The sequence below is a fragment of the Pezoporus flaviventris genome, unplaced genomic scaffold (assembly GCF_033815535.1).
Source record: "Pezoporus flaviventris isolate CSIRO_AGI_PZ_B2104156 unplaced genomic scaffold, CSIRO_AGI_Pfla_v1 ptg000083l, whole genome shotgun sequence".
In the NCBI taxonomy this organism is placed as follows: Eukaryota; Metazoa; Chordata; class Aves; order Psittaciformes; family Psittacidae; genus Pezoporus; species Pezoporus flaviventris.
The window spans coordinates 5,145,303-5,166,456 of record NW_026892631.1 but is presented as its reverse complement, the minus strand read 5'-3'; the positions used below and the strand labels follow the sequence as shown (position 1 = coordinate 5,166,456).

The window sequence follows — 21,154 nt, the reverse complement described above, 5'->3', positions numbered from 1 at the left end:
TGGCCAGCGGCCAGGCTTACAGAGTTGAATTTCACCTTACCCTCTTTCACCTCCTCCTTCAGCCACACAGGTTTTTCTTCATCTCTCCTTCCTCGCATTTCACTTCCAAGGGCACAGGACTACAACAGCATTGTTTTTTCACCATACCAAGCCTCAGGAAACAAATCATTCCCAATCCATCTGACCAGACGCCTCATCTCCAACACCAGCCAGGAAGATGCGAACCTCCCCATCCCGGTTAGCTGCGTACAATCCCCTGAACAAGTAATGCTCTTCCCCCATTTTCTGTCAGCAAGACACCATCCCGAGTCACAAGACTTGATTTTTGCCATCTCTTTTTCCTCCTCTTATTAAAACCATGGCTGGAGATGGCCACGCAGGTGTCAAATCCTCCTGCTGCCAGCCATCAAACCCTATAGATAACTTTCCATCCTCCATTTCTGCCAACCCAGGACCCACTCCAGCAAGACAGATACCCAAAACTCAGCAGCACAATCAAGGTGAGGGCACACTCCTGAACTACCAACCAGTATTACAACTTCATCAGCGTTAACAACTCTTCATTTTTCCCTCAGATTTCTGCTTTTTCACCAACAAGAATGACAATTCTCTGGTGATTTAGCTGAATCAAGCTTATTTTTAGTTAATTTGGGTAAGATTTTGCTAAACTTAGCTAAGTAGCTAAATTTACAAAGCGTCCCCCATTAAATCTTCCTGTGTCTCAAAAGTCTCCATCTATAAAAAGAGAATCATTATCACCAGTTTGTCTCCAGATGACAGCAGCTTAAATCACTGCCACCAGACATCTGGTTTGCAGCCCGTCGGGAGCCGTCAGGCTCTGTTCAGCTCCAAGTGGATAATTACCCACTGGTGGAGATGCCACCAACTCAGCTCCTAACATCCTTATCCAACCCCAAAGCATGGACCAGGGCTGAGGGACAGGGTCTGGGCAGCCCAAGCACCCAGAGACTGCTGATGCCTGCTGAAATCAGCCAAAGACTTACGCCTTGGGACCTGCCAGAAGGAAAGCGCTTTAAAACTGGGGGGAAAAAAAGGAAACCCAGCTAAGGAAGGCAGCAAATTGAGAGGTTGCAACCTTGAGAGCTGCAGAGACATTCAAGCAATAGTATCTCAGCTCAAGCCTTCCCCGCAGCTATGGACAGCAGGACTATAAATTGGCCTATGATTTAGCTCCATTTAGTGCCCTCTGTGCAGCCTACACTGTGGCTACCAGCTTTCGTCCTTGTCTGCACCATCCATTAGCTGCAGTCAGCCAGCGAGGAGGGAAGGCAGGGTGCTAGTGCAGCTCTGCACACGTGGGAACCCTCTTTCCCTTCCCCAGCAGGTCCCACTGCAGTACCTCGAGTCATCACTAGGACCATGCTGCTGCACCATGGGGCCTTAGTCAGGGTAGCTATTCCATTTCATAGCCCATCTGTTGTTGAGTACACTATTTTAATCCCTTTTTTAAGGGATTAAAATCCCTAATTTTCCCCTTTTTCTAACCCCATTTTTATCTGCTCCGTCTCATGACATTAAAGCCATCATTTATCTCCACAACACTGGCAAGCTGATTTACTGCCTTGATCAGGACAGCTCTGGCATGAGCTGCGTGAAAAAGGGATGCATCAAGCCCAACACACAACAGGGACACAGCAGGAGAAGAGGGAAGGACAGAGAGGGCAGAAAATCAACCCCATCAGAGCACCAACAGCACAATTTTCTTCACTCTGACTGCAGCAAATCCAGGAGGATGGGGCAATAAGAGAGATGGACAGACGCCCTGTTGGGCACCCCATGGAAGATGGGAGGTTTGAGGCTAAGATTTGGGCAAGACCAGGCAGTGGAGAAACCAGCTCCATCAGGATCGACTCAGAGCATTGCTGCTAAGGACCTACTTTCCTCTCCTGCTCCTAATGAGCAGCGTGACAAGCTCAAATCAATGGCAAAGCCTGAGCAAAGCCTCCCGCCGGTGCCTAGCCGGGCATCCCCATCGCGCTGCTCGCCCTAACTGAAACCGACGGGGGAGCAATTAAACAACAGATTCTTTAATGGCCTCCCCGTCAGGACTCTTCTTACCAAGGCCCTGTGAAAGCAAGCCATGGAAATGAGTCATGTGCGGAGGTGCCAGCCTTCTCCCTGGCAATACCAGTGTAGAAGAGAGGGGCTGTGGTGCCCCTGGGAACCAGCCCTGGAAGAACTCCCAGCATTTCCACACAGATGAGGATGCTTGGCTCCACACCCCTCTCCCAGACACTCATGAGCCCTTTGAAAGCCCCTGGCCCATGAGCTAAATACAAATCTTGGTGGCCAGGTGGGCACCACACGTTTTGAGCTGAATGGGAAGCACTGGGACAGCTCTGAGACAAGCCATCCACTTGTGATAACTGCACTTGAGAGGGGAAGAAGGCAGGCAAGAGGGGACATAGCCTTGTGAGACAGAGAGGGATGGGGAACAGCCCGATGAGTGAAGCAGGATACCAAGAAACTGCTTTTGGTTCCTCTCCCTGAAACACCTGGCAGGCTGAAGCCCCGCTCTGCAGTAGCTGAGGCTGTGTGTAAGGAACAAGGCTTAGATGGGGAAATGGCTGCATCCCCGTGCCAGCCAAGAAAACCTGGGATCTGGGACAACTGCACAGGGAACAGACATTCCTAACACCGACTGATCCATAGATTAAAAAACAACAGGGAACAGCTTCCTTCCAGCACCCAGAATAGATTAGTATGGAATGGAGCTCTGCCACAGTAAGCAGCTGCTGGTTTCAACACCGAAAGCCTCTCCACCCCACTGCCATAGTACCCCTGTTACTCCCCCATTTGCTGCACTACCAAGTTATGTATCAGTTTAGGTACATATATATATATATATTACACAATTTACTGCTTTTCCCATCCTCACCTGAAAAAAGGGATGAGGAGAAGCAGCATCACATACATGCATACCCCCCGCTCCGAGTCCCTTTCCCTCGCAGTGCCCGTGCCCTGTTCTCTTCACCTCTCTGCAAGGGGCTCTTTTCCCATCTCATTTCATGGCTCTGAACTGTTTTCCCTGTGTTTTGTTTGCTTAAAAAATGCTATTAAGACAGCGAAAAAAAGGAAGCAGGCAGACAGGAGGGATTTAACTCTGCATCTCCTGGCTGGAGGGGTTTCACACGCTTTTCAATGCAGCATTGGTGATTTAATCATCGGTGCGATGCTATTGCAAACAGCAGCAGACAGCAGAGCCTGCAGGAGTAATGCTCCCTCTAACAGCATGAATATTAAGGGCATTTAACAGCCCTTGTAATCGCACTGTGGATCCTTGCAAGAGCACAGCCAGGCAGCGTGAGGGAAGGCACTAAACCATGCTGCTGGGTTATCAAACTTCACTGTGCTTCTTACAGCGTCTGAAATCAGCCCCGCTTACTGAAAAGCGAGTGCTGGCTTCCCAGTGTGTTCTCTCAAACCTAAATCCCATGCGGAAAAGCCCTCAAGCACGTGTTGGGATGTACGGGGTGGTTTTAAAGCCTCCTTTTTGAAAGCTGGCCTCGTGTGGAGTTTGGGTTCCTGTAACACAGAGCAAATATGAAGACCTTCAGCAAATTAATCCCCAGTACCTGCACCTGTGGGACAAGATTACTGGGGGAGGTAATGAAATCCTGGGCACTGCACAAGTTTAGCTGTGCCTCAGAACTAAAGATGTAGGATACTTTTCAGGTCAAACACTGGTCCATTCTCAAAGGAAACAGATCCCCAGCTTTTACACTTTAAAAGTTTCCACTTTTTTATTGGATTAATATCATTCTGGAAAGTTCCCTGTGATTTTGATGCAGAAATGGCCAGTTATCTATTGCAGCCTTCTGTAACGAAACCCCTGTGAAATACGGACACTCCTGGCCTGTGGACTTGAAACACAGTTTTGGAAATTAGGTAAAAAAGTGGGAATTCATCTGCTTTATCTTTTGGATACAGTAATAGCTGCTAGCTGCCTGAAGATGGGGAGAACATCTTGACATCAAGCCTGCATTCAGAAAGAGAGATGCCAGTTTGCCCAAGGCCATACACACAGCTGGTGCTAATGCCCAAACCAGTGTTAATACCAGGAGACGTGCATCAAAAATCAGTTGATCCCATCTAGAAACTCAGAACTTTCTGGCTGTGAGATGGTGCAGGCAGGTTTCAGCTGGACTAACACCCTTTAGCATTGCCAGGTGCTCCCATCTCCCCAGTTATTTCAGCACACAGGGAAGGGGAAAACATACCTGGCCTTTCATTCACACCTTTAATTATTCGGCTTACATTGATATAAAATTAATTGAAGCAGAATAAGCTTTTATCCCAAATACAGGTGCCTGCCGGCAGGCAGCACTGACATTAAAAGGTGCAAATTACACTTTATTTAATGAGTTTGTTTCCAGCTATCGCACAGGCAAACCCCTGTGCTGCTCCACCTACTGCAAGTGCCTCTATACCAGCCTCTGCCCCAGTTCTACAACACTCAGGCTAAACCACAGATATGAATGGGCTTGGTTAAGGAGCAGAGATGTTCTTCATTTCTGGACTGCAATCCCTTTACAGAGTCAGGATTTGGCCCTGATGCTGGCAGCAGGACCTCATCTCCAAAGCACAGAGAGCAAAGAAATCCTGTTTCACAAAGCACCACTTGTACCTACTGGGGAAGGTCAATGGCACTTCACCTTGCAGCAGATGGTGTCCTCAAGTGCCAATGCATTTTCTTCCTGTTCCACATATGCAGGCAGAACCTCTGCTGGCAAAGATCAAATCGGAGTTGCCTTTCCTTCATTGATCCTGCCTCCAGAAGGGAAGGTGTTTGCACCTCCTCAAGCCCTGCGGTGCCTCAAGTGAAGAACAGCATATGGATGACGCTCCCCAGCATTCAGGTGCCTGCTGGAGCTCACTCTCACTTTGCAAGGTAGACTGTGTTTATATTTTACATTAGATTTTGGAAACACCATGTTTCTCAAGCACACAGATGCATCCAGGAGGTCCCTGTTGAGGAGACACATTCATATCTGTGCACAGTAACGTGTCACAGGCCAACATAACGCTTTTCTCATCATAGAATCAACTAGGTTGGAAAAGACCTTTAAGATCATAAAGTCCAGGTGTTACCCCAGCACTGCCAAGTCCATCACTAAACCCTGTCACCAATTCTGGTTTTACCACTTGCAAATCTAATTTAACATTTCAGGTATTTCACTCAAAAATGTCCCCGTGACTCCTATTTTGAGGCATCCTTCCTTTTCTAAGCTCTGGGGCTGGGACTGCAAATTGGGCAGATGATAGCCTCTCCAATGGGCTCATGTAGTTCACTTTTCCCCCCCAAAAATGCCACCAAACCAGGGGAAGTGAGAAGCCTTTGCAAAGCCCAATTTTGCACAAATACCTGATGCTGAAGCCTCAGCAGATATCAGGCTGTCTGCGTCCTCGATCTTCTCACCATTTCTAGCACTGACCAAACCCTTCAGACATCGCCTCTGCGAGGGGGACGTACTTCCATCCGTATTTATCCAGGAGCTGTGCAAATACAATCATTACTGCTGCAAAGCCCTTGGCTGCTCAAACATCAAGCACTACAGGGAAGTCTATATGTGCACAACATCCTCCATCCATGGGCTATGGGGTCAGCAAGAAGAGGTAAGGGATGAAACAAAAGTTGCTTCAAGAGGGAGCAAATGCCATGCAGCATGCTGGGTGGGTACTCCTGTACATCACCACATCAGCAAGGATTCAAACTACACCCATTTCAAGGGACTAAACTGAAGTGGCGATGGGTACAGCAGCACACACCAAGATCTCTGTCCTGGTCTTTGAACACCCAGAACAGTGTTTTTGTGGGTAGTTAACATTATGGTAAAAAAATGTCAAAACTGGAAGAAAAAAAGGAAAATTGGTTTTCCTCCTTGTTTCCCGAAATTTCAACCCCACAGTAGAAACACTACCAACAGCTTCCTGATGAGACATGTGCCATTACACAACCACAGTAATCTGGCCATCCATTTATCCATCCATCCATCCCTTGCTCCATGCCATGGTAGTGCAGCAGGGAGTGCTGGTGCTGACTGGCCCCAGGCAACATTTGCTGTCTTCTCCACCCCAAAACCCAGCTCCTCATGCACCATGGCCATCAGACCACTGGGGCACCACGGGGATTAGCACCCATGCCCAAGGGATGCACGGTGGTTGGTCTTTTTTGTTCTTTAGAGACCTAACCAGAGATCTCCCTGTGGGATGGGAGGGCTCTTGCAATACCGCAAGGAGCACACCATATGCAGCCTACATGCCGTGCACAGTTTAACTCTGAGCATTATATGGATATTCATCCGTTTTGATCCCAGTGGCAGGAGCAGAAGGCTGGTTAACACATTTGAGTCTCTCTCTCTCCAAATGACACCATATTATCATGCCAGGAAAATGCAATGGGCATTATAAACGCCACAGCTCTTCCCCACTCCCTCCCCATCTAGCTCTGTTGCTGCCAAATGGCAGGACCGTGAGACACAACAGCTTCCCTCCCACCTCCTAAACACCAGCTCCAGAAGCCCCAGTACGTCTTCCCACTGGAAAAACCACCTGCTTTCTTCAACCAGGCCCCAAGTTTCATATTTTTGATGGGAGAGGTTGAAGTGCAACGGGGCTGCATCCCAAACATCCCCTGAGGCAGATCCCAGGATATTATTCCATCCTGAAAGACCCTGAACCGACCCATTGGGTAGAGCAGATTGCCCTCACTCAGAGGAAAAAATAAAAGGCTTTTAAAAATTAAATAAATCAATGAAAACCAACGTTTCATGAAAAGAACTGACCTAAGCCATTGAAAATGAGCCTGCTCGCACCTGAAACTCCTCCCTCCCATCTTTTCTCTGTCTTTCCCAAACCAAGCCACTGAAATCTCAATGTATAAGAAAGGAATGAAACCAACCTCCCTCAGCCTGGGGAGGCTGAAACCAAGGTCCTCACCACTGAACATATTCTTGTCTTATTTGCAAGCCGTGTACTTCCATAATGTGTTATGAGGTGTGCTTGTAACCAGCGGATGCCGACAGTGGTCCTTCAAGAGGAAATGGTGTGTGTCTAAATGCAGGCAAAGCTATTTAGAATGCCAGGACAAAGCAGCCTCGCTCTCCTTGCTTGGGCCAAATTACATCCTTTGGACTTATTCCTTCAGTGGCTTCAAAATAAAAAGAATAATCTGTCTCAATTTCCTTGGCTCTGAGAATAATGTTTAGAGAATAGGAGGTGATTTCATAGCTCGTTTGGTTTTGCACCGCACGAACTCTGTTCTCCTCGTATCGCTTTCCAATCAGTTTTATTGTTGGCACTTTCAGTAGAAAACCAAAGAGGGAAAGGCTAAAGCCCTCAGTCACACTTGAGACAGAGGGGAGAGAAATGAAATTAAAGAAAAAGAAGAAAAATAATGATCCATCTTTCTTTTGTCTTTCAGCCCGATCGGAAAATGAACTTGTTTTGCTTCTGAATCAATTCTCTTCTGGCAATGAACTTCCTGCAGTCCCTTCCGAGACAAGATGCAATCATTAGCTCACTTGCTCCTCCAAATAATAACACAAAGCCAGAGCTCGAGCTGTTTTGCAGTAAATCATCACTAATTTCTGCCTATATGGGGCAAGGCAGGGTTTGGCAGGGGATACAAGGCCCCCCTCCAGCCCCACCAGTGCCACCACCAAGGCCTCTGCAACCCTTCTGGCTGGGCACAGTCTCCAACGCAGCGTGTGCTCCCATGGAGAAGTGAAACCAGTACATTGTCCCTTCACCTCACCCCCTCCGGGCTGTAGTAAGGGTTAATTAAGGCTCATAAGGAGCTTCCAAACAGCAGGATTGAAGGCAAACTATTAGCCCTACTAATGCCGCCTCCACAATCAAAGCGGTGAACTCCAGCTGAACCTCTCACCACTGATCATTTTACTGAAGGCACATGTTAAGGATGAGAAATCATCATCCTCCTCCTCCACCCAGCATCCCTGTGCCACAGGCCGCCCAGGATAACCAACATCCATCCCACAGCAGGTAACTTCCAAGGTTCCCTGTAGACTGATACAGCCAAACCTATGGCTGCCCTCCCCATCACAGCAGTGGCTATACAGGAAAGCCTATATCTAGGCAGCCCAACTTCCCCTGCTCCTATGGAAATACACAGGAAGAGCAGAGCAATACCGATGTAGACAAGCAGAAGATGGGGCCCAAGATCTCCTCTTTGGCACACTCTTCCCATAACGCTGACTCCTGCTGAGATTTTGGAACCAGAAAGGGGAAAAAGGGTGGGAAATCAATTTAATTGCAGCTTAGTAAGCAACTGTGCTTAAATGTAGCTGGCAAAATCTGAACAATTCACTGCGAGAGAAAGGAGGGGGGAAATGGCTTTTTCATTGCATGGGAAAGTGGATTGAGAGCAAACCCCTCCTTATATCATCTGCTCCTCACCCCTTCCTTCTTTAAACAGGAGGAAGCCAGCAAGAAACACACAGCTAACGCTAGCAATCTCCCACTCGCACTACTCCAATTAATAGTCAATCCGCTGCACCCTTTGTCGTTAGGCTACACATAATTACCCCTTCACGCGAACGTCTTTCTTAAACAGATTCTACTTTTGCTTTCTCTGCAGATACACTCGCTGTAATTGGTTTTATTGCACCAAATGCTGGGCTGCCCTCGCAGAAGAGAACACTTATAACTGTGTCTCTCTCTCCCAGCTGCAGGAGGTTGCTTTTGCATTCCCACAGCTTCTCCCAAGCTTGCTTTTCCCACTGGCAAAGAGCCTCGAGCACAGGCAAACACACCCAGAAGGAATGAACCCGCATCCCATGGGCTGCACACGCTGGATGCACACATCCACTGACCCAGCCCTTGCCTTACAGCATCCCTGTTCAAACCCAGGGATTTACCAGCCTGGGACAGTGGCACCACACCTGCACTTACATGGGATTATAGGATGGTTCTATTTGCAAGGCTGCCTCTACCAATGCTGCTCTTCCAGTGCCTGTGCTCAGCCAGCACCTCCTAAACCACAGCAGTTCAGCAGAGCGTGCCCTGGCCTCTGCACCTTCAACAGACCTCTCAGCTGCAGAAGGAAAAGTAAAACCCCAGTTTCACTGTCATAAGATGCTCCACAGACCTACACAGTGTTCCCGTCTTCAGCTCTTATTCTGCAGCCATCCCGTGTGCCAAGCACCCCTACCCATGGGGAGGCAGGGATCATGCTGCAGAGCCACAGTCTCAGCAGAGCAAGAGGAAGTAAACCCAGCCAAGACAGGACCAGGGCCATGAGACCATTAAAATAACTCAGGATGGTGTAGTCTTATCAAAGAAAGAGAGGAGGAGAAAACCGCCTGGGTTTTTGAGTAAATAATCCACTTCTGTACGTATCTGAGGTAACAAAAAGATAAATAAAGAAAATATCATCTTTCCTGAGAGTTAACATCTTTGGAAAGTGTGGAGACACTTATAACATACATGCCATGTCTATTACACCTCGGTATCCAGACACAGAGCTGGTTTCAGAGACCTCCCAGCTCCAAAGCAGGACTTTCCTTGTCAAGCCAACTCTAAGGGTCACGAAGGGCTCAGGGCCACAAGCCAGAGCTGAGCACTCCTACAAGCCCAGCTGCAGGCATAAGGGCTCCCCTGTCACCCACCAAGGGGACGCTGCCACGCCACGCCACACCAGCAGGCAGGGGATGCTGCAGCCCAGAGAGATCCCACCGGCAGCGCACAAGGATCTTGACAGGAGAAGTGGATTGCAAGAGAGACCACAACACCCCTGAGCCCAGCTCATCCCAGGGGCATCACCACCTCTGACACCCCTTTGGTCCCACAGCAGCGGGACTCTTACAGCTCTTTCTGTCCTTCCAGGGCACAGTATTTGTCTTCTGGTGCTCAACACCTCTTGTCAATGAGACACACACCAGGCTGCATAGAAATTTACTCAACACCTTACCTGCAAAGCAGCAGAAACCCTGCATCCTCTCCCTCCTTCCCCAATAACGTCTTTAAAGCACCAAGCTAGGAAAGGCACCTGGGCATCCCAATGCTCACCTTTTCGCAAAGCAAATGGGTCTTGTTCAATCAACATTTATGCCCCCACCAGTCACAGCTGCAGCACAGAGCTCCATCAGAATGTAACAGGAGCAAACCCCATTCGTTGTAATTACCAGTGGCAAATTAACGGGGTTCTCATCGACTGTTTATGGTGTCACAGGTACCTCAGAGAGCAGCACCTTGACGTGCAGTGGGTAGATTCATCAAACAAGATGTACAAGGCAGTACGCTCACCATCTGGCCGCTGCTTGTTTAGCGGGAACATTATTGGGTACTGACTTTGGCAGGGCTTCTCACCTCGCTCCTGCTCCAAGATGACACAGGTATCGATGGCTGTGCTGGGAAAAACCCTTGCCCAAGCCCACCAGAAGGCATGCAAGCACTTGAGAAGTGTCAGACCTGTCCCATCTGGTCCCACAGAGAAGGATGGCTTGGCCATGGTTTTCTATTTCCATACCCATCACTAAATACACCAGCAGGAGAGAGCAGTTGGATTCCACCTCACCTCCTGCAACAAAGCTTCGGACATCCTAGAAAGCCTGGGTTAGCACCTAGCAATATTAGGATGGGCTTTCACCCGTGACAGAAGTTTCCTCTTCTCTCCCACCCTGGACCTACCCAAGCCCCCAGCCAACACGAGCCTTCCCGGCATTAAACATTCTGCCTTTTTGTTCCTGACAGCTTCGCCACTTCACTCCCTTAATTGTCAAGATATGAATTTGTGCAGGATACACAGTTATTTTAATCTGTTAAGTGGCTCTGCTGCTATAAAACTGTCAGGAATTTAATATCTGGAGACTGTCAGCTGAGCTCCAGGTGCCGAGGCTTTCTAGCCGGCGATGATGCAGAAGGAAGCGCAGGCTGGTGCGAGGCACACAAGTGCAAAGCTGGCAAGCGTCCCTCTGCATCAAGGCCCGATCCTGCAGGATGCTGAGCACCTCAGAGCACTCCGAGCAGGCAGTGAGGGTGCTGAGCCTCCCGTCATCTCCCAGGAGCCATCCCCAGCTGCATTTGCACACACTTGGAAAGGGGTTGTTGCACTGTAAACACTCACATGAGCCAAGCTTATCAGGTCACTTCTTTCGATAAAAGGAACCTTTCCTCTGGAGCTTTTCTCCTGCAATGCAGCCCACGATGGCCCCGCTTTCCCTCCAGAGGCTGTCAGCTGTGCTTTAGCCATTCATGGAAATGAAGAGAAACAAAAACCCCAAACCCAACATAAAGCATCTTCCCACTCCTCCTGCACACGCTGCTGGTCCCAGGTGCCAGAGCCCAGACCCCCTGCCAGCCCCTCACTGCTCCCCCACTTGGGTCTGACATGGATTCACCAGGTGAAGGAGAGGAGATGACCCAGGGGCTGTCACCTCCTCCAGCACAAGCTGGGGGAGCTGGCACACAAGCGAAGCATCGCGGCAGAGACAGCCACACGTACTCCTCACAAATCAATTTGGGAATTCGCTTGTAATTAATCCTGTGTATCAGTTCCCCTCATTATTTCTTAATGTAATTAAGTTATTAATTTAGATGTCCTGTTCCCCCCTCTTTCCCAAAGCAAAGCAAAGGGCTGCATCAGAGGGAAGCAGGGGAGAAGCCAGGTAGCATTGTGATACCGTAAACCCAGATTACCGGAGCACGTACCAAGCCCTAGCGCTGCCTCCCTGTGTGACTTCAGGTGGGTCACTGACAGCCTGATTTTCCAAGAGGGTTGAGTGACTCCAATTCCTCTGGAGTTAAGGAGAACCTGAAGGATACAAAGTTCAATTAACCTCCCCGGGTCCCAGTTTATCCAGCCGGAAAACTGCAGGCAGGGACACAGCCTGGAAATAATTAAAGCTTGCAAAGTATCTCAAAACCCTCCACCAAAAGGCAGGGAGAGCAGGAGGCATGGATGAGTCCCAGCTGATCCGTAACCCCGACCAGCCCCACGGACCTTACACCCTCATCCATCAGACCCGATTCTGCTGCAGGCTGAGCCCATGGCTGCTAACCGGGCACCGAGCCAGCCACGAGGGCAACACACCCAGGCAGCGGCACGCACGCTGCTACAGCTCCTCTTCTCTGCCAATTTACAGGACTTTATAAAGGGCAGGCAAAGGGCAAGGGCAGGTTTTCCTCCTGCTCTAATAGGACTTGATCTGCCCTTTGGAAAAGGGAAAATAAAGACAGCCAAACTCCAAGTGACGGCAGCAATAACAGCACTGGATGGACTGGGGAAGCTGTCCCAGGAACAGCTTCATAGTGCTAAATGGTGATGATTTGCTTCCATGCTCTACCAGCCCTGCAAGGTTACTACACCCCACGCCAGGAGGGAATCACACACCCTAAAACTCAGCCTCAGCCTGCTCCAGCTGCCCCGGCACATACGCCAGCAGCAGGGGTGGGGAGGAGGAGGAGGGAAAGGGAGTGACAGGGATTGAGGAGAGCAAGGGCTGTCAAGAAAAGGGTCCTCCAAGCCTGCCAGCCACGGCGCAATGGTGAGAGATGCACAGATATGGGATTAGAGGGGAAAACAGGATAAAAAGAAGGGGAGGGAGGTGAAGCCAGTTTAATTACAGTAGACAGCTGCGCCTGCCTCGTGGGCACGAGCAGCTTGGGAGAGCTCAGCTACTGCTGTCGGACCTGTCCCAGACACCCGCCTGCGCCAGGGCGCAAGAGACCAAGCCACAGCGTGCTTCAGGGGTAGGCAGGACCCCTCACACCAAGGACCTACTCCTCAGAGACCTCGCTAACCCCAACCCAGGGCTCTCCAGCTATAGGAAAAAGCATCCCAAACCTTGCTGAGCACCGGACCTGGTGCAGGGTTTGGGATTAAAGGGAGAGGAAGGCACAGACCAAAATAACAGTGGTGGATGGGCAACCCCTCTGCACAGCCAAGGGTGGCAGCCCTGTGAGCAGCAGCAATGCTGCCTGCCCTTGGCAAGCCACCAACACGAGCTCGGGCACCGCTGCTTTCCAGCATCAGACACGTGCCGTGAGCCCTGCCAGGACACAGCGCGGGCAGGAGGAGGCATTACCAGCTGGAGCCTAACTAGGAGGGTCTAAAGGTTAAATCCACACGAGGGGTGATATATGGTACACATATGGCTGCAGAAATAATGCTTGACAGAGAGAAGGCAGAAAGGAGAGGGGGGAGGTAGAAGCAAACACATCAGAAAACACTGCCAGGAAAGTTGATGTGGATTTGTTCCATTTCTTCACCGCTGCTGCATTACAAAGTTTGCACTGCTGTTAGAAACCTGCTACCTCCGCTCCTTTCTCAAGGAACCTGGGAGGACAAACTCTAACTGCTTGAGTTTTCACCAATGGCAGCCAGTCCACAGGAATGCATCGCCAGGCTTCTCTCCAGGCTGCAGCATCCCAGCCTCTGGTACCCACAACAGCTCTGCACCCATCCAGAAGGGTTAACCAAAGTGATACCACCTTTGCACGCTCACAACCAGCTTATAATACACAGACTGGTTTGGGTTGGAATGGACCTTAAAACTCATCCAGTTCCAACCCCTGCCACAGGCAGGGACACCTTCCGCTAGAGCAGGTTGCTCAAAGTCCTGTCCAGCCTGGCCTTAATTCACACTGCTCAAAAGCAATTTCCAAAGCCAAAAAATGTAATGCATTAAATAGAAGAAGAAAAATAAAAAGACTCTGCACTCTATGGATCTCCAGGGGACACAACTGTTTTGATGGAAAATTCAGAGGAAATGAAGGAGAGGTGATTTTTGCAGTCAGATTGCTGGAGTTACGGCAACTTGGCAGTTGCAGCTTCGAAACTTGGGGGCCTGAGCCTGCATGATGGGAGAAGTTTGCTTTGCCAGCTGTGGGAGCGCAGCCCGGACCCTAACAGATGAGCCTCGCATAGGAGGGGGGAGTTAAAATGGGCAGCAATTCAGCTGCAGCTGATGCGAAGGGAGAAGCAAAGTTCATTTGAAGGAGAGCACAGGAGCTCTCATCAAACAGGGCAGGTCTCATTCTGCAATTCTTAAGCACACAGTTCTGGCAGAAACCTACTAACACCGAAGCATCATTATGGTTAAGAAAGCACTTGTTTAACAACTCCGTTTCCAGTGAGTTATTGCCTCCCCCTGCTTAAATAAATAAATAAATGCATCTATAATTATTTATTTTCAGGCCTGAAATTGCATAGATTCATTCCCCTTTGCTAGGATTGAAAGGTTTCTGAAAGCCTGAGAAATACCTCCTCCATCATTTTTAGTTAAGAAACATGGAAAACCAATAATTCCTCAGGATGAAAAAATCAAAGCAAGCTTTATGAGCTCTGACTTCCCCCCCCCCCCCCCCCAAATCATTAATTCAGTTGCAGAGGTGACACATACATGAGGCTCTCCAAAGACCTGCCCAACACATACTGTTGCCTTATGTCACAGGCCAAAGGCTCAGCTGTGTGTCACTGGTGCAAAAAAGGGCTGAGGGCTCACAGTCTTCCTCTGCCACAATAACACTGAACCACAGAATCATTAGGGTTGGAAGGGAGCTCTGGAGATCATCTAACCCTTAATGTCAGCAGATTTTCACGACCTGGGCTTTACCCCCATTAATATTCAAGATTTACAACTGTATAACTAAGAGCAGCATCCAACCCATGTCCTCAGGAAAGTTAACCCTCAGCTAAGCTTGTTAGAGAGGAGAGGACACGGGACCTTGCTCCAGAGGAGCTGCTTGCAGCTCCCCTGCTTTTCGCAGCGGCTGGGCAGCAAAACTCCTCCGTTTCACTCTGTGTTGAGTGGGATGCTCCTTACATCTGCCCTATGCTGGTACCCCCTGGACCCAAACATGACACACAAACAACGCGATGGCAAATGTACCCTTTCTTCCACACAGGCTGAGACCCACAGGGCAGCACTCCTCCTGCCCTGCAGCTCTGCCACGGAGCACCCAAACGTTCTCCATCTGCTCCCCTCTCCGCGACAGGATTGTTGGAGCCCTTCTTTTGTGTGGGGGGGGGGGGGCTCGGAAGCACTGCGTGACCCACAGCGGAAAGCAGTCGCCTGTCCCCTATGGGGGACATAAAACACGCGCCGGTCTTCCGCCTCCAGGGACCTAAGGCCCTAAGCGAGGGATGCTCAGAGTTGGCGGCGGGGCAGAGGACCGGTCCCCGAGCCTCGGGGAACCACGACGGCTGCGGCCCCCGCTGAACGAGGGACGGGGAGAGGAAGGGGAGCAGATGGGGCTGTCCCTGCCAGAGGCTGCGCGGAGGAGAAGGGCACCGCGACCGGGAGGGGGTAAGGAAAGTGCCCGAACCCCCCCCCCGGGCACAGAGCCGGTGCAAAACTTTAAGGGCAGCGCTACGGGGCGGGGGTCCCGAAAACCGCCGGGAACTTCTTCCCCGGGCAGCTGCTGCGTGCCCTGCCCGCCGGCTGCATCCCAACGGGATGGCCCCGGCCCCTTCCTTACCTCCGGCGTGCGCTCCTCGGCTCCCGCCGCCTCCAACTTCCTCCTCGCCCCGAAGAAGAAGAGGAGGAGGGCGGCGAGCCAGAGCACCCCCAGCAGAGACAGCGCCAGCCGCCGCGTCGGCCGCCTCATCACCCTGGGGAGCGGGGGAAAAGTCCGGTTGAGAAGGGGGATGAAGGGCGGTGGGAGCCTCCAGGCAGCGGGGCTAAGAGAGGAGCGGGGTCTCGCCTGCCCGCCTCGGAGCCGGCGATGCGAGTCCCGGGCTGTGCATGCTCTGCAGGGGAGGGGAGGAGGAAGAGGAGGAGGAGAAGGAGGCGCCGGGAGGAGGGGGGCTGGAGCCGCTCGCCGAAGGTAGGTGCTGTGCGCAGGGAGCCGAGCCGGGCAGGCCCCCCCCCGGCGGAAGGTGCGGGGCCGTGCTGCTGCCCTGCCCGCTGGAAGCAGCCTCTCAGGGGCACGGAGCGCTCTGGCGTGCGGGGGGATAACCGGGACACCCGTCTCTTGACCCCCTTTCACAGTGCTTGGGTCCAGGCCACTTCCCCCCCCCCGCGCCTCTGCGAAGTCGGTCCCGGTCCCCGTCCCCATCCCGGGGCAAGGGGAAGCCAGCGCTCAACAGCACACAGAGGAGGCTCAGACATGATGGGAAGATTAATTTATCCAATTGAAGCAGCAGGGGGAATTCAGGTAGGTGGAATTTAATTACTGGATTTGGAAGAGAAGATGTGAGCCTCCGGAGCTGTCAAGAGCACTTAAAAAATAAAATCATAATCATCATGCTGTTGGTATGCTGGCAGCAGCTCGGTGCCGGGCTGTGGTCCTGCAGGAACAGCCCTCAGCCATCATCCCTGTCCTGTGGGGTGATCCTTGTTGGCTCCGCACACAGCCCCGTGGCAGCCAAAGTGGGAATTACAGACATTGCTAGGAGAGGAAAATAAAACCAAGAGCGAGACTCCAGCAAGGAGCTGCGTTCACCGAGCTGTCCCTGCTCACCTGCCTCACTCACTGCTTTTCCAATCCTGCCACTGACAACTATTGCACAAGCTGAGCAACCCCATGCAGAAGACATTAGAGGATAAATTAAGTATTGGAGCAGATGTGAGTCATTCATGTTAGTACAAAAAGTATAGAACAAACCCCATAAAAACAGGAATCCATGCATAAAGTAACATATGGAATGAAACAGAGATAAGATGTCAAATGCTGGAAAGTCCGATGCACATGTTGTAAACAACCTCTTCCATGCATTTCCCACACACTCCTCCTGGTTTTATTATTTCCTGCAGTTGTTTTCTGTCACTTGCTAATTTATCATTTGCCATCTTCATCCTCTGTCCTCCTCTGATTTATTTCCAGGGCTCAGTAAGCCCTTCTCCCCCAACATCATCCATGCCTCTCAGGCCCAACATTCACACAGAGATACCCAGATAAAAATTTCATTAGCATCCACAAGAAGGGGCATTTCTTTCTGTTTTAAGGGCATCTGACTCTGAAATGTCTTTACCAGAATGATGATTCCAGCTCCAGAGGAGGCTAGGATGAACTTGTTTACTACAACTAACAAACTAACCAGGCTGGGAGGAAGAACTCAGCCCTGGTGGCACATGTTAATCCCCTGAAAAGCCACTTTCTGATGTGCATCACTTGTCACCCAATGAACCCTTCCTCCGTAGCTTGCATCCAGGTAGGCATGAGCAACAGCTTGTGGGAATAGAAAAACACCTGCATCCAGCTGCAGGTGACTCCATAGGCTGGGCAGAGACCTCTCGGCCCGAGAGGTCTCTGCCCAGCCTAGGAGTCACCTGCAGCTGGATGCAGGTGTTTTTCTATTCCCCAAACTGTTGCTCCATGCTTCCTGCTGAAAGCTAAGGAGAAGCACCTGAGCAGCTGAGGCACATCAGCAGTGGCTTTTCACCTGGCTTGTAGCTGTTGTTTTAACCTTGTGCCCACCCCAGCTATTGACACAGCCTGGTTATTGCCTCTCATGTACATCCATCTAGCCCCTTTGGAGCAGGAATGGCTTTCTGGCCATTCTTATCACAGGTAGAAAGTAGCTGCTGGTGCTTTCCTGGCTGGGATGAAGTGCTCTCAGCACTGTAACATAGTGTTGCCCTAGCACGTTTGCAGAGGGTGCTGAGCTTTTCCAACCAGACCTCTCTCTGTGCTAGGAGAGCTTTTCCAGATAAGGGCACCTGGGGAGGTGTTATCATTCAAAGCTGGATTAAAAACCTTGTCTTTTTTTTGTAGATCAAGCTTTCAGCGGAAGTTATTAAAAAATACAGGGGAGAAATATAGAAAATATCAGGGAAATACATTACAAATTAGATTACAGGTGAGGTAATAAATAGGAGATACCTGACAAAAATGCAATCAGATAACGCTATCTTATTACCTTGAGAAACAACTCCCTCTGCTGAGAGAAAGCTTTATTGGCAGGGCTCGGCGCTGTGATGAACAGCCTGCTGTGCCCGTCGCAGACAACGGGCAAAGGCCGGGCTCCTCCCCGCTGGCACTGCTGGTACATCAGCGAGGGGCGACACTGTAGGACCCCGGGACTGATGGAGCCCTTGGCTGCTCTGTGCAGCGGTCCTGTGGTGAAACAAGAGGTTCTTCAGCCTGAAGAAGGAAAGGCTGCAGAGGGACAATAGAGCAGCTTCCAGTGACTAAAGGGGGCCTATAAGAAAGGGTACGAGGGCCTGTAGTGACAGAACAAGGGGAATGACTTTAAACTGACAGAGGGGAGATTTAGATGAGACATTAGGATGAAATTCTTCCCTGTGAGGGTGCTGAGGTGCTGGAACAGGGCGCCTAGAGAAGCTGTGGCTGCCCCATCCCTGGCAGTGTTCAAGGCCAGGTTGGACCTCAGGGGCTTGGGGCAACCTGGTCCACTGGAACGCATCCCTGCCTGTGGATCTGGGTGATCTTTAAGGTGCCTTCCAGCCCAAACTATTCTGTGCTTTTATGTTTTGAGCTCTAGCAATGCATACGATCTAAAAGAAGGATATTCCTCCTGACTGTGTGCTGGGACAGATAATATATCAAGCAGGTGACGGTAACATCTATTTAAACAAGAACAAGGTGAGAGTACAAATCTGGAGGTTCAGAGTTATTTGAAGTCACAGACTTTCAGAGACTCGTATAAAAATCCTACTGCAATTCCATTAAAACCGTGGCAATAAAACCTATCTTCTGTTGTATTATGTAGCCAAATCTTCCCCATTTTTCTCAGTTCTCAACTGCCAGTCTCAGATGCTTCACAAGTGGGGTCCATAACGTACTACCTGTTTCCAAGGTAGAAAAATTTAAGGCCAGAAGTACAACCAGACACAGAAAAAACAGTCTAGGAAATGGATATTTAGCATTTGTTGGTATCAGCATTGCAAAGCTGATGAAAGCGACTGTTTTCGTGAGAGCAAAACCAGGACATCCTTTCTCAGTGGAAGAGGGACTTCTCACAGTTACAGCCTCAGGGGATGGCCCTTTGAGGTCCTGCCTTTAAGGAAAGGGCAGTAGGGGAAAGTAGCTCTCCTTGCTATTTGAGGAGCATCTATAAAGGGAGTTTCCACTCACCAGGTCTACAAACCAGCTGGGCTCTGCTTTAGGAATACCCCTGGGTTTGGTTTGATTCACATCTGAGAAGAGAGAAAACACATCCACAGAGAAAAAAAACACATTTCTTTTCCCAAGGGACCACAAAGTTTGTTGTTTGTTCTGGGAAAGCTGGAACGGGCTTATATTGATACACTCAAGAAGTGATCAAAGGGAAGGATCAAAATCTACCCCCTGTTGCTGAGGGGTCTCAGCTGAACATCACAGGCAGATGCAACAACACTGAGCTCTGGTTGAAAAGGGGCATTTAGGACATGGGGCCTCTCTGCCAGGGGAGGGTCTGGTATAGGCAGGGGTTTTGGCAGCTCAGCTCTCACTGCTGCTTATGGCAGCGTACCTTCCCTACAAAGAGGTGCTGCTTGTGATAGCACATACAACAGAAGGGATATGCTTGTTTGCAAAGCTGAGACCAGTGTTTGAAAGGGTCATCAGAGTCATGTGTGGTTACATAGACAGATGGATTTCATTCACTGGTACCTTTGTGGCCCCTGCTCCAGGCTTGAGAAGGAAGCTAATACAGAAGTTTCTCTCCCCATCCTGTGCTGCATTTACTGGATGTAACCACGCTGAGGCCAGTGCCAGCAGGGGATGAAGAGCACATCGAGCTGCTCCCAAATAGCTGTTTTGGCAAGTGCGGAGCATCGGTATGTTTCACAAGAAGCCCAGCTCTGCCTCATCACCCAGCTGTTAAGGTGCCAGCCCGGGTGCAGGGCCTTGGGGAGAGCAAGCCAACACATGCCCCTGGCCCAGACACCATCCTGACAGCCCCAGCCTGCTCCCAGGGAGTGACTCAGAGCCGCTCGCCTCTTGTCTAGCAGTGGAGCTGTGCTTCGGATGCAGTCACACCGGTGACTCTTCCAGGCTTATATTTAACACAGGAACAAGAATCCCTTTTTGGATTTGCAGCTGTTCAAGGAGCATTCGGGTCGCTTGGTCTGCTCCCAGTCCAGTCAGCGTGGGCAGAAGGAGGGAGAAGCCAGCAAGTCCTTTGCACAGGAGCAAGGGGAGATTGTTGCTTTGCCATGGGGGTTCCCTAGCTCTGCAGCACTTGTCAGCACCATGACTTGGCCCCATGGCATGTCGCTGCAAGGGTACCAGAGTGTACGGAGCTGGGGGTTCCTAGCCACAGCTACCATCACACAGCCTTCAGGGTCGTCAGTGGCAGCAAGGACACTCTGCCGTCTCCATCAGTACCCCATCTTCTCAAAAAGCAGCTTCCATGAAAGCTGCTGAAGGTACCGTGAACATTATCCCGCAGGTTTGTGGCAGGCAAGCTCTGCTATAAAAGGGATACAAAGAAAAAAAGACCAGTGCTTATGCTGAACAATGTCTCCCTGTGTGCCCTCAGAGAAGACCACAAATGTTAGAGACAGCTCTGGCCTAATACCACGAGAATTGTTAAGTTAAAGTTCTTAGAACAGAAAATAAATGGAAAAGCTTTATAGTTGTCTCTCTCCTTTCCCTCTCTGATGTAACAGAACTGCAGCTTGTCCTATATCTACAGCCTAAAACTGGAGGGTCAAACTGTGAAGCACTCACCTTCTCCGTTTGGGTGATGATATCACTCTGCGGCTCCTCACCTACTGCTGCAATTAGAAAGGGAAAAGGAGGAATTCCTGCAGGATTGTGGCCACTTCTGGGTTGCAATCAGATCTTTTTCAGGAGCTGCAAAGGGTTTGTTTTCTTTTTAATTAAACTGCAAGGGTTGTTCCCTAGCAAACTTTCCATGATGACATCTCCAGTTAATTAAAGGTTTAAGCTGATGGGAAATGTTATGCATAAGAAAATAAAATAAAGAGGAGAGCCACTTTAATAGCATTTGTTAATTGAAGTTCCCATCGAGTCAGCTGCAGGAAGACAAGCTGTTCCTTCAGTAGATGGGCACCAGCACAGACCCAGATGTTCGCCTGCAGCTCCTGGAAGTCAGGCTCCCACCTTCAGCCTAGCTGGTGTGGCACCAATGGATGAAGCAGCGCTGAGCTCACTCACCACTGGGACAAACACAAAGACTTCTCCACAGTCAGACTGGGTGAGGGCAGGAGGAATTGTTGCCTATCACAAGGCATTACATCTTTCATCTTTAGCAACTGCC

At 50.3% G+C, this 21,154-nt stretch overlaps 1 protein-coding gene and 1 long non-coding RNA gene across 2 annotated transcripts in view; both read right to left on the bottom strand.

Annotated features, from left to right (window-relative positions):
* The window catches only part of GALNT14 (polypeptide N-acetylgalactosaminyltransferase 14), a 96,686-nt gene extending 80,859 nt beyond the window's left edge, over positions 1-15,827 (bottom strand). The window contains exon 1 of the mRNA XM_061475592.1: positions 15,463-15,827. Coding sequence (XP_061331576.1) covers positions 15,463-15,591 — 129 coding nt within the window. The 5' untranslated portion in view covers positions 15,592-15,827. The remainder of the gene's footprint in view (positions 1-15,462) is intronic.
* A 2,664-nt stretch (positions 15,828-18,491) lies between these two features.
* LOC133280676 (uncharacterized) lies at positions 18,492-21,154 on the bottom strand. The gene is made up of 4 exons (XR_009747263.1): positions 20,998-21,154; positions 20,602-20,648; positions 19,024-19,085; positions 18,492-18,734 (listed from the first exon to the last, which is right to left on the bottom strand). It is a non-coding gene; the product is annotated as an uncharacterized LOC133280676 (long non-coding RNA).